Source organism: Myotis nattereri (assembly GCF_964212035.1).
Source record: "Myotis nattereri genome assembly, chromosome: 16".
NCBI classification, from domain to species: Eukaryota; Metazoa; Chordata; class Mammalia; order Chiroptera; family Vespertilionidae; genus Myotis; species Myotis nattereri.
In genome coordinates, this window is record NC_138091.1 from 22,451,049 (window position 1) to 22,463,564 (window position 12,516).

The following is a 12,516-nucleotide window of genomic DNA, read 5'->3' on the forward strand; positions in this document are numbered from 1 at the left end:
AATGAGATTGTTGGGAACAAAGTAATAAGCAAAAGCATAATTGAACAGCTTTCCTGAATCAAAGAGCCAAATATGTTTGTTCTGTACAAAAGCCCATGAAAATGACCTGGCATATCCAGATAAAAATTTCGATTTCCATATATATATATATATATATATATATATATATATATATATATACTGGGGCAAAAGTAGGCTTACAGTTGTTTGTATGGAAAATAACACAATAATTAATAATTAACAACACAAGAATAAACTCTGTGTTTCATTCATGTACTCATAACTGTAAACCTACTTTTATTTATTTTTTGGCTAATCCTCCTGAGCATATTTTTTCCATTGTTTTCTAGAGATTGTACAAGGGAGGAAGGGAGAGGGAGAAGGGAGAGAGAGGGAGAGAGAGAGAGAGAGAGAGGACTGGTTGCGCCCCTAACGGGGGTGGGGGTGCGTGGAGGGAGTGAACCTGAAACCCAGGTACATGCCCTTGACTGGGAATCGAACCCAAGATTCTTCAGTGTGTGCAGGCAGATGCTCTAACCATTGAGCCCACAGGCCAGAGCACTGCAAACCTACTTTTGCTCACCGTGTGTGTGTGTGTGTGTGTGTGTGTGTGTGTTTAATTAATTTTTTTTGTTAATCCTCACCCAAGGATATTTTCCCATTGATTTTTAAGAGAGTGGAAGGGAGGGGGAGAGACAGAGCGAGAAACATCAATGTGAGAGGAGCACAGCGATTGGTTGTCTCCCACATGTGCCCCGACCAGAGCTAGGGATGGAGCCTATAACCAGAAGTATGTGCCCTTGACCAGAATCGAACCCAGGACCCTTCAGTCCGAGGGCCAACGGCTCTATCCGCTGAGCCAAACCAGCTCGGGCTGTGCGGGGTTATTTAAGGGGAAATAAAGGCACAGGTCTGGCCTCGGACTTCTCCCCAGGTCTCTGTTCCTGCCTTGAAAACAACTCTGGGTTGTGCCTTGGGCCCTGTCACCCCGCCTTCTCTTTCTCTCAACTTCGGCATCAAAGGCTTCACTGGCTTGCTGCCCACCTGCACCCTCGGAACTGTCGTCGGGGCCACGGCCCTTCTTGGGGCTCCTCAGCTGTGCCCGCTGTGCCCTTTCACCAGTCCCCGAGGACGGCTTCATTCCCTGTTCCGTTTCTTTAAATCTTGACCGCATCTCAGAGTGTCTTAATTGACCAGCAGGGAAACCAGGAAAGTGCCTAAAGCCTGTACCTACCAGTATTCACGGAAGGAACGCAGGCGAGGTGGGGCGGGGAGTTGGGAAAATGAATGCTTACAGGAGCAGCAAGTTGAAAAAAGGCAAGTGGCTAATTAGGTAAAGAGTGTAGCTTGGCGTGGTCACACACACATCACAGTCATGGCCTCCGGTGGAGTGGCCGTCAGGGGCCAGGTACTCCAGGCTGTTGGGAGTGCCAACCAGGGATCAAACATAAAAACATCAATAAGATGCCCTAGCCAGTTTGGCTCAGTGGACAGAGCATCAGCCTGTGGACTGAAGGGTCTCGGGTTCGATTCTAGTCAAGGGCACATGCCTGGGTTGTGGGCTTGATCCCCAGTGGGGGGCGTGCAGGAGGCAGCCAATCAATGAGTCTCTCATCATTGATGTTTCTCTCTCTCTTTCTCTCTCTCCCTCCTCCCTTCCTCCCTCCCCCTCCCCCTCTGCCTTTGAAATCAATAAAAATTAAAAAAAATCAATAAAAAGGAAATGAAAGGAAAGTATCTGTGGCTGTTCATGGGAATGACAAGGCTTATTGCTCTAAAATTTACTCAACTGAGTTTTAAAATTCATTGACAACAGTCATTTTCAGAAATAAAAATGGTTCATTTGTTTCTTTTTCAAATTTGCTCACTTTTTTCAAAGGTCCTGTTTGTTGAATTTGTTTCTACTCCTCTTATCTCTTTTAATTAAGTTAAAAACCTTATTTATCTCTCTCTCACAGTTTTACCATCATCTCTAGTTCCCTGGGTACCGGTGCTCCTATTGGTCCCTTTGCTGCCTCCCCTCATGGTGGCTCTTTTCACATGCGGTGGGTAGACAACAGGGGCAAATCCACAGAATTCTGAGTGGGAAAGATTATGATCAATTATATTATCAATCAAGTTATCTTCTTTGTATAAAGGCAACAGCTACCGTATAGCAAAAGACTCAGAAAATACACATCGAGGGCTCTTACTAAAAAGATTAAAATTACAGACCAGCTAATTATGAGATAAATCAACAGTAACAACTCAAGGGTCTATAAGAAAAGAGGGCATATAAACAGCAATGTTCATTTTTCCCTTCTAAGAATCCATTCTGAGGACAAAATGTAAAATGTGGTCAAGAAGCTATGCACCCACACATACTGGTATATTGCAGTTATTAATAAGAGGGGGAAGGAAATACGTAGGTGTCTTAAATGGGCAGACTATCCACATGACAGAATGTTTACAAAGAGCTATTGATTATGCCGAGAACTATTTATGATATATATTAATTTTAAAACATGGGTTCATCAATAGAAAGAAAAAATACACAGACGGTCAGAAGTAAATATGCCAAAATGTTAACAGTGATTAGATGGTAAGATTACGGATATTTTGGGTGTGTATTACTTTATGTTTTCTTACACACTGTGAATGTCAATGATGAGCCATATTAATTGTATAATCAGAAAAGAGTAAAATGTATATGATATTGTAGAAAAATGAAAACTTCTAAGGGTCACACACTAACAGTCAAGAACATAAATATCTGGGGTAATATTAAATAATGGGGTAATATTAAATAAGAAAGATAAAATGTCATTACTGACTCTGACATCATTATAGTCTACAATTTACTCTCAACGCAGCAGCCAGAGCATCCTCTGAAAAGATGGGGGGGGGGCGGGGGGGACTCAGGTCATGTCTCCCCTCCACTCCCGACCCTCAGAGGCTCCCCATTCCACTCAGAGTAAAAGCCAAAGTCCTACCATGGCCGGCAGGACCAACACGATCCGACCCCCTGCCACATCTCCAACCTCCTCTCCTGACCCTGACGAACGCCAGCCACATCGGTCTCCTCGCCAGTCCCCCAAATCACCAGGCACCCACCTGCCCCGGGACCTTTGCACTCACTATCCCTCGCTTGGCATGCTCCCATCCCTACAGCCACACAGTGTGCTTCAGAGCTCTGCTCAAATGCCATTGGATCAGGAACCCTTCCCCGCCTCCCCCGTATCGAATAACAGCTACCCCCACTGTTCCAGCACCCTCTCCCCCCTCCCCTGGCTCTGTATCTCCACCTGCGACATGGCGGCATTGACTCTACTGCGTCTGTGGTCTCCTTCCGAAGGGAAGAGCTGTTTGGTCCATAGAAGATGCTCAATAAGCATGTGTTGAGTGCCCGAATGGACACAGGCATTAGACTGTCAGCCCCTCAGGAGCAGAGGGGCTGAAGGACCCGCCTCCCCCCACACCATGGACGTGCACCAAACAGGCAGCAACGCCCACCTGACAAGCCCAGGGACGTGTAACCAGCGCTCATCTCACTCCAGAAAAAGAGTGTTTAAAAGCTCAGGCAGAGATGATGGGAGCGAAGCATCCGAAGGAAAGATAAGAGCGTTGGTGCAAGAGTCTCCATCAGACCGTTCAAGTTCTCCCGTCGGGACGCGCTTCCCCCGCAGGACGGAGCTCCTCACTCTTATCACGGACTCAGAACCAGCTGTAAGCGGCACTTCAAATGACATTTTAAATGCTCTTTCTATTTAGCTATCTCTTTGTTGTGATTAGATCTCTTTCTAAGCAAAAATTTTTAAAAAGGCATTAGCAAACCAATTACCCTGTCACTCTCCCATCCCAAACGTTGGCAGGAAAAGGCGGCACCTGGGTCCGGTACCCAAGGGCACCCGCGCTCGGGATGCGCACACCGAGTGCCCACAGTTGGCCTGGCACTGCAGAGACGGGATGTGGTGTCCTTCATCTTGCTGAGTTTTATTCGCCTCTGGAAATTCAAGGACAAAGTGATAGCGTGATGCACAGCTTCATATGCGTTGCCTCAGAAAGATAAGGAAATTCGTCCTAAGCTATTTCAGATGTCCGGGCGCCGCGGTGCTCTGGCGATTAGGACGGGCTGGTGGTGGGCCCCGCACGTGCTATGCCAGGGTAGCTGGAGGTGGGGACGGGCAGGGCCAGCCGCCTCTGCCGCCGTCCACTAAGCTATTACGCTGGCGACATCCGTCTTGCCTTTCATCCACCTTCTTTTCTGTGACAGCTCCTTCATCTCTGTCCTCTAACAGCTCAGCTGTGACTGTCATTTCGTCCTGCGGAGGTGTCTCCCACAAGATGCCGTTTTAAGGAATGTCCTCTCTTACAGAGAGCTGCGTCTTAGGGGAGACTTCCAGGAGGACCTCCCATTCAAAGGGGGCGCTTCTGGCTGGGAGAGAGGGAGGCCTCTGATGCTTGCAGAGTACCTGTGCCAGGCCGGACATGTACGCTTTGCACATCAATCACTTTGTACATCTAAGGTCCTGGCTGAATTCTTTTTTTTAAAAAAAAATACATTTTATTGATTTTTTTACAGAGAGGAAGGGAGAGGGATAGAGAGTTAGAAACATCGATGAGAGAGAAACATCGATCAGCTGCCTCCTGCACACTCCCCACTGGGGATGTGCCCGCAACCAAGGTACATGCCCTTGACTGGAATCGAACCCAGGACGCGTGAGTCCGCAGGCCGACGCTCTATCCGCTGAGCCAAACCGGTCAGGGCCTGGCTGAATTCTTACAGCGTCTCTAAGAAACAGAGATGATCATCTCTGAGTCGGGATGAGAAATCAGGGACCTCCAGGCAAGGCAGAATGTTAGTTCACGTGTTGGGTACCTTCCTGGTTCCGAGGAGCAGGTTCTAAACACAGCAAGCACACCTATCTGCGCTCAGAAAGAAGGTGTTCATCTCGATGGATGAGAAACTCCAAATGTTTCCTATTTGGAGGAGCTGAAGGCCCAGCCCGTGGAGTTCTGGGCCCTTCGGCCGGTGGAGGCAACCGGGAGCTTGGTCTTCTAGGGCACAGGGACCACGGGAGGTGGGGGACCAGAGCCAGAGCCACTGAAAACGGGGGCTGGTGACGGGATTTCCCATCTGGGAAAAGAGGCTGAAGAAGCAGAGCTCCCCCCTGCACCCCCTAACTAGAGCTCACCTAAGACTACGGACACGGAGGGGAGCTGGAAGCGGCACCCACACAGCCGGGGCCTGGCCAGGCTGCCTGAGGCTTTGATGGTTGGCCCTGGGAATAGTCCCCTTGTCACATGGACACAGCTCATCACTAGCCCGAGAGCCTGGCTCTGCACTGGGCCCCCCAGGACCTGGGTGGAGGTGATGAGCAGGGAGAGCAAGAGGGGGACACAGACTCCCCTTCAAGATGAGCACACAAACCCAAACCCCAACGCACCCGGGGAAAGCCGACACGGAGAGGGAGAACCAGCAACACCAACAGCCGGGAGACAGTCCCAGAGACTTAGTGGCCTGAAGACAGGACTGAACAATGTGTGCAGGAAGATAAAGCAATAAACAAGGGCAGTGGGGCCGCGGAGGATGGGCTGAGGGGCTCTGCCAGGCAGCCGATGGGACCTGCAGAAGGGGAGACACGGCAGGGGCAGCAGTATTCAAGGACAGCCTGGCTGAGAATCTCCCACACTGAGGCCTCTATGGGCCCTCAGAGTAAGAGCACATACCAAGTGCCACGCAAGGAAAGGGATCCACATGTGGTGACCAAGGGCGTGCTCCCTCTGCCAGGCGCATTCTGCTCCCACCACCCCCGTCCCGTGCCCCTCCCCGGAAGCTCCTGCCAATGTCCCGCTCTGGTGTGGCCCCACTTCCGATCCTGGTACAGGGAGGAAAGCCCAGGGTCTGGGGTTAGGAGATGCAGGTACGAGCCCCACATCTGTGACTGCCTCACTGAGCTTCTATTTCTCCTCCTAAAATGGGGAAGAACTAGAATGACAGAACCTCTGCACCGGAAGGGCCTGTGGGGTGGCATCACCACAGCAGACCTGGCTGCACTTCCTTCCAGCTCCCACAGGAGCCAGCTGGGTGCCACCTCCCGAGTCTCCATTTCCCATCAGCGGAAGGGGATGCTGACACACCCTCATAGGGGATCGTGAAAGGATTTAATGGGTTCAAACAGCGCGGTGCCAGGCTCATAATAAATGCTCAACCTGGGGTGGAGTTACTATGGCTATAATAATAGGTGCCCCCTGCCCCCCCCCCCCCGCCATGCCACGCAACCTACACCCAGCGTAAGGGCTTCCCACCGAAGCCAGGGGCCCCAGGCATAGCAGAACTAGGGCCCACCGCCACCTCCACGCAGTGAAAATGGGCCACCCAGCAGGTGACGCCCCACCCTTCTCCCTGGTCATCCCCAGTAGGTCCTCCTTGACCTTCAGGGAAGCCCCCTTGCGCCCCCCCGTGACCAACCATGGACTTCCCCAGGTGGGATGGGCTCAGACCCGGCCCCAGGGCCCCCCACCCGTTGCCCTGGGCACCCTACCTCTCTCTGCTCACTGCAGATCTTACACAGCCACAGGGGCCGCTTCTGGCCAGGGCAGGCCTCGATCCCACACTTGGTGCAGACTTTCTACAAGAGAGAGGACACGGGGTGGTCAACACTTGAGCTGCTTCCTCCTCAGCTGAGGGGCTGGGGAAGCCGTCGCCGGGGAGCCCTCGGCCGTATTCCGAGGGATGGCTGTGGCTTCAGGCCAGAAGGGCAAATCACCCAAAGGGCACCGGTGGCTCTGGGGCACCAGGGACCTGCCCCCCCATGAATCTCCACGGTACAGATTCACCCCCACAATCACACTCTGTTAGGAGCACATCACAAATAAGCTGCCCGACATTCACAGCTGCATCATGTTCCACAGCAGAGAACTGGAAACCGCCCAAACGCCCAGTGTGAGTGGAGGAGCCAAGCACAGGCAGCAGAATACGAGATGGCCCGGGCACAGCGGGCTGCGTCCCTCCCCGGAAAGGTGGGCGGCAGAAGATGTTATGCAACAAAGAAAACGCATTTGTGTATAAGCATGCAGAAAAAGTCACGGACGTGAGGAGATGCTGTCGTGAGAAGGACCAGTGACTGACTTCATGCCCGGTCCCTTCACGGAACGAGCCCAGGCACCCTACTCCCTAAGCATCAGGCCCGCCTCACAGTGAGGCCTCGGGGGCTAGAAGTAGGTGGAGACTTTGCCAAGTTCACCCAGCAAGTAGCGGACTCAGGTCTGGCTCTGGAGCCATTATGTAATTTCTCCAGACACATAAGTAGCCAGAACCTCATTCCTGCAGTGGCTGACCTTCTCTGCTGCTTAAGCTCATAACTTCTTCATACATATTTTGCTTCCCTGAAATGCACGGCAACACAGTGGTGGGAGAGGCCAGGTGACATGCCCCGGGAGGCAGGGAACCTGGTGGGGCCGAGACCCGTTCCTGGCTAACGGTACAGTCTGCCTCGGCGACAGCAGGCCCTCCTCTGAGCACTGGTGCAGGGAGCTACTCAATGTTTCTGCCAGGGCCCTGCAGGCTGGGGCTCTCTCCGGCCCCCCTACCTGCCCCAGCACCGAGGGAAGGCTGGATCTACCGCTGGGCCTTCCTGCAGGCTGCCAACTGAGCAAGAGGCACACCCCTCTCCACGCAGAGGAAAATGTCACCAACTTGGCTTCCCAGAGCCTGTCGTCCCCGCCTGATCGGGCAGCTGAGCCCCGCGCTGCAGGAGGGGGAGCCAGCTCTCGGCGGAAGGGAAGCCGACACGTTCTTGGGGCGGGAGGGTATGCATTTGTTACCATCCAATACCATCCAATGAGAACTGTCACTTTCCCCCTGTTTCTCCAAATAAAAGGTAACCTCCCAGCTCCTAGCTCTCTGGGCTGGCAAGAAAGTCCATCCCCGTCACAGCGGGCCCTTCCCAGCTCTCGTGAAGGTCCCGGGCTTGGGGAGGGTCCCTGTCTGGATGCTCCCTTCTATGCTGCTTTCCCTCTGAGCTCCAGGGTCCCTTGGAGAGGAAGGGGCCTGGCCACCTTTGTGCCAGGCCTGGGTTTGGCAGCCTGCCCCCTGGAGCCCTGGCCCACCACCCATGACCTGATCTGAAATCTCCTCTTTGCCGCTAGGACTGCCTCTCGATATCCCTCCCAATCTCACCCCCAGCCCTTCTACCTCTAGACAGGCCCCCCGTGAGCCCATCAGGTGGAAATGAACACAGGCCTCTCCCCCAGGGGTAAAAAGAGAGGAAGGAGGTGCTGACGCCAGGTTGGCTGTTTTCCTTCTAATTCCCACCACCCGGGATGAACAAATGGTGCACGTGTGAGAAGGAGTGTGGCCCTGCAAGGGGTGAGATGGTCCTGGTGAGTGTTCTACATGCTTATAGGGTTCGATGCCAGTCGCCCTCCAAGCATAGTGCCCTGCCCTGCCCCCTGAGACAACGGTGCCGGGAAGAAGGAGAGAACACGAGACGGGTCGCTACCGTTTCCTGAGCAATTGCGTGTACCAAGCAACAAAGTATGAAGGAGGGGGAGGCAGGCTCTCCATGATGCAGCTGAAGACACGGAGGCTCGAAGATGGTAAAGGCCGCCGGAGGTCCCACCGCTACGAAGGCACAATCGGGCTTCGGGACCTAGGAGAGCTGGGTAACGCCCTTCCCTGCCCAGTGCCAAGCTGGTGCCCAGGGCTCTCCAAGGAGCTGGCTCACGTGCCTGGGAGTGTGGCTGATGATTCTCAAATGAATGAACGGGCAGAGGTGACACGGAATGACCTGGCACAGGCTGTGCTGGGGATGAGTGTGCAGCCGCATATGCTCATCGGCTCCACGACACTGGTTCTGGGAGTCTGGCTCCGCCCTCCTCGATATTTCTCTGGTGAGGGGGAGCGCGGCTGCCCCTCAACAGAGAGAGGTTTCCCGGGCGGACAGGGAGCCCAGGCCCAGTGGCCTCCCCGGCAACACTCCATGGGCATCCCCACAGCCTCCTTCCCACGCTGTGGCCGCCCCGCCCCACACATTCAGCAAAGGTGGGGGGGCTGCGGACTCTGCTCTGTCGCGGTCAGCTCGGGCTGCTATCACAAAACAAATCCTAGACGGGCTGGCTTACACAGCAGACACACGTTTCACGGTTCTGGGCCGGAACGCCCAGACCGGGGTGCCAGCAGGCCGGGTTCTCGGAGAGGGCCCTTTCTACGTGCCCCCTTCCTTCTCGCTGTGCCCTCACATGGTGAAGCGAGAGCTCTGGGCTCCTCCTCTGCGTCTACAGCCCGGGTCCCATCACGGTGCCCACCCTCATGGCCTCATCCAACCCCAATCGCCTCCCAAAGGCCTCACTCCAGACAGCGTCACACTGGAGTCAGAGCTTCCACCCACGGATTTTGGGAGGACACAGCCCCTGCCCAGGACTGGGCCCCCTCTTTTGCTTCTGCACGCGGGGCTCGTTGTCATCTGTCTCACCTGGATCATCCGAGCCCCTGTCCTCCCGAGGTCTCCCCCTCATGCTCTCCTGCCCTGTCACTGACTTCGCTTTCCAGAAACACTGCCCCGAGCCTGCTCCCAAGCCCTGCAGCTTGGTGCTCTGGCGCAGGCTTCGGAGGGAGGCAGGCCCGGGTGGGCCCGAGGGCAAGCTACGCAAAGCCTCTCTAAGCCTCAGATGTTCTCCTCTGTAAAATGGGATCGGAGCTGTGCCCTAGGGCTGTCCTGAGGGCTCACTGAGACTCACACGAAGAGCGGCCAGCACGTTCTAAGCTTTCAATAACCGCCGGTCATTCTTATCAGCGACGCCCTCGCACCCTGCTCCGAAACCCTGCGTGATTCTCCTCCAGACCTGCTCCAGCTCACGTGGTAGCCCCCGGCCACATGTGGCTATCTAAATCAAAATTAATTGAAACTAGATGAAAGGAAAAGCCCAGCTCCTCGGTCACACTGACCATATTTCAAGTGCTCAATAGCCACACGTCACATCGAATGGCACAGAAATAGAACATTTCCACCATCGCAGGAAGTTCTGCTGGATGGCACTGGGCCCCGGGACCCGGGCCTCGGCTGGGTGCCTCTGCGCTCACCGCTGCCCTCCCTGGCCTGTCCCCGCTGCTCCCCACAAGGCCTCACTTCCAATCAGCTATCGGGATCCAGTGCTTGCCATTCTCAGCCCGTCCTTTGTCTTGGCCTCACCCGCCCCCCCCCCCCACATTCTGACTCCTATTCGCCTTCCAATTTACTGATTCCCGTGACCGTCACCTGCTGAGTGCCCATGGGCCGCATGGCACAGTGCGGGGCAGGCAGAGCCCAGGCCGCATGCGTCCCCAGTGAAGCGCCCAACGCTCGGTCCTACGTCAGCCTGCCGAGGCTGAGTGGCTGCATTGCCTGAGTGATGTTTAAGCCGGGCTCGAAGGATGGGTGTGCCCATGCCCTCAATAAATATTGTCTGATTGATTAAGCATCCATGCTGGTGGGGAACAGAGAAAGAGACCGGGAGAGAGTGCCCAGAGCTGTGTGCTGTCTTCTACCCACAGACCACAGCACACAGACCACTGGGCCTGGGGACAGAGGTGGTGGGGGCCAGGTGCCCGCAAGGGGCTGGTGGTCAGCTCCCACGCTGGGGGGGGAGGGGAGCGGGGGAGGGTGTGGATGAGTGGCACCTCCCAAATGCTCCCTCCTCCCTTTGCCCTGTGGGGTGCTTTGGAGAGGTTGGGGGTGGTAGGACAAGGCACACCCTCCTCGCCCACGCACAGCCCTGCTTTCAGGCTGCCTTCCATCACTGGTGGAACCCGCGGTCAGATCCCACCATCTCTCAGTTGTGTCGTGTCTCTGGCTGGGGAATCCAGGCCAGCAAAAAGATAACATGCTCCAGTTCAAGTAATACATAACTGCTCCTCTACTAAATCTCCAATCAGTAAGAGAATAATGAGCCTCTTCCCCTACGGGCTTGGTCTTTATTCCCAGGTTCCAAAAAAGAAAATTAAGCTGGTAGTATTTTAAAAATCCAGTGAGAGTATGAGCCAGCTGTGACATGAAGTCGGTGCAAAGGGTGCACTCCACAGCCGTGTGAAGGACAGCTCTGGGGCCTGGGGGGCAGTCACTTGCTTCCCTGCCTGAGATGGGCTTCCATTGAGCGGAATTGCCCTGGGCAGGTGAGCACTGGCTTCCCCGGTGGTCATGGCTGCCTCATGCTTCCCACAGCCTAGTATTGTGTCTGAGTGTCCAACAAACCAAGTCTAGCTCTGGGCCTCACTCAGAGCAGAAGTGACAGAAGTCCAGGCCTTGCCCTGGCTGGTTTGACTCAGTGGATAAAGCGTCGGCCTGCGGACTGAAGGGTCCTGGGTTCAATTCCGGTCAAGGGCATGTACCTTGGTTGCAGGCACATCCCCAGTAGGAGGTGTGCAGGAGGCAGCTGATCGATGTTTCTCTTCATCGATGTTTCTAACTCTCTATCCCTCTCCCTTCCTCTCTGTAAAAAATCAATAAAATATATTAAAAAAAAAAAAAAGTCCAGGCCTTCAGTTGGCACATACAATCCCCTCAATCCTGTCTCGGGCACTCCATGCATTCCTTTTGCACACATGTATCCCAGATTAGAGCACACAGGGGGAAGGGGATGGTTCAGGGGAGGGCCCACGGGGCACAGACTTTGGGGCCGTTCAGATGCAATCTTAGACTTGTCACTAACCTTCTCTGGGGGCATTTCCTCATCTGTGAAACAGTGGTAACAGGCGGACTCATACCACCGCAGGGAGGATCAAGGCAGACGATTCATGAAAGTGCTTCGCACAGAACACGGTACAGAGCAGGCAGTAACCACAGTCCTGACCCACGTGCCTGGATCCGTAGAGGGTGCCAGCACGCATCAGTGATCCAAGCCAAAACCCAGAATCACCCTCCATCCTCCCTCTCCCTCATTCCCACTCAAATAATCCATCTCCAAAAACTTTGAATCTCGACTGTCAACTGTCCTCTATCACCCTCCCCGATCCGTGCTGCCCCCTCAAGGGCCCGGCCTGCACTGCCCCCCCCCCCCGCCCCCCGCGTCGGTCTCCTCATCCCCACTTTGTCCAGCCTCCAGCTGGTTCCCGATATGGCAGCCAGAGTGATCTTTTCAAGATGCAAATCTAATCATGTTATTTCTCCCATCCCTGCCAGCATAAAAGCTTTCAAAGACTTCCTGTGGCTCTCTGGATGAAAACAGCCCCTTTCGCATGGTGTGAGGCCCGCTCAGGCTAGACTCTCCCTCTTTGCCAGCCCCTCCCCCCGGCCCCGGTGCTGCGAGCCCCAGCCTGTCTTCAGTCTCTGGTCCTCACTGTTTTTCCTGCCACAGGACCTTGGCACGTGCTGCTCTTTCTGTCTGGGATGCACTTGGCCACACTCCCTCTTCGTTACCTTTCAGACCTCCGCAAAAGCACCACTTCTTCAAGGAAGCCCTCCCTGACTTCCTCCCTGGTTGGAGCTTCCATAATGAGCTCTTGCCTTTTGTCCTCAGCTGCCGGGAATGTTAGCCTCATTCACGTGGCTCTGTGACTAC

At 54.4% G+C, this 12,516-nt stretch overlaps 1 protein-coding gene across 1 annotated transcript in view; it reads right to left on the reverse strand.

Annotated features, from left to right (window-relative positions):
* RPH3AL (rabphilin 3A like (without C2 domains)) overlaps positions 1-12,516 on the reverse strand; it is a 77,609-nt gene that overhangs the window by 41,476 nt on the left and 23,617 nt on the right. The window contains exon 4 of the mRNA XM_081110118.1: positions 6,525-6,611. Within this exon, the coding sequence (XP_080966244.1) occupies positions 6,525-6,611 (87 nt within the window). The remainder of the gene's footprint in view (positions 1-6,524; positions 6,612-12,516) is intronic.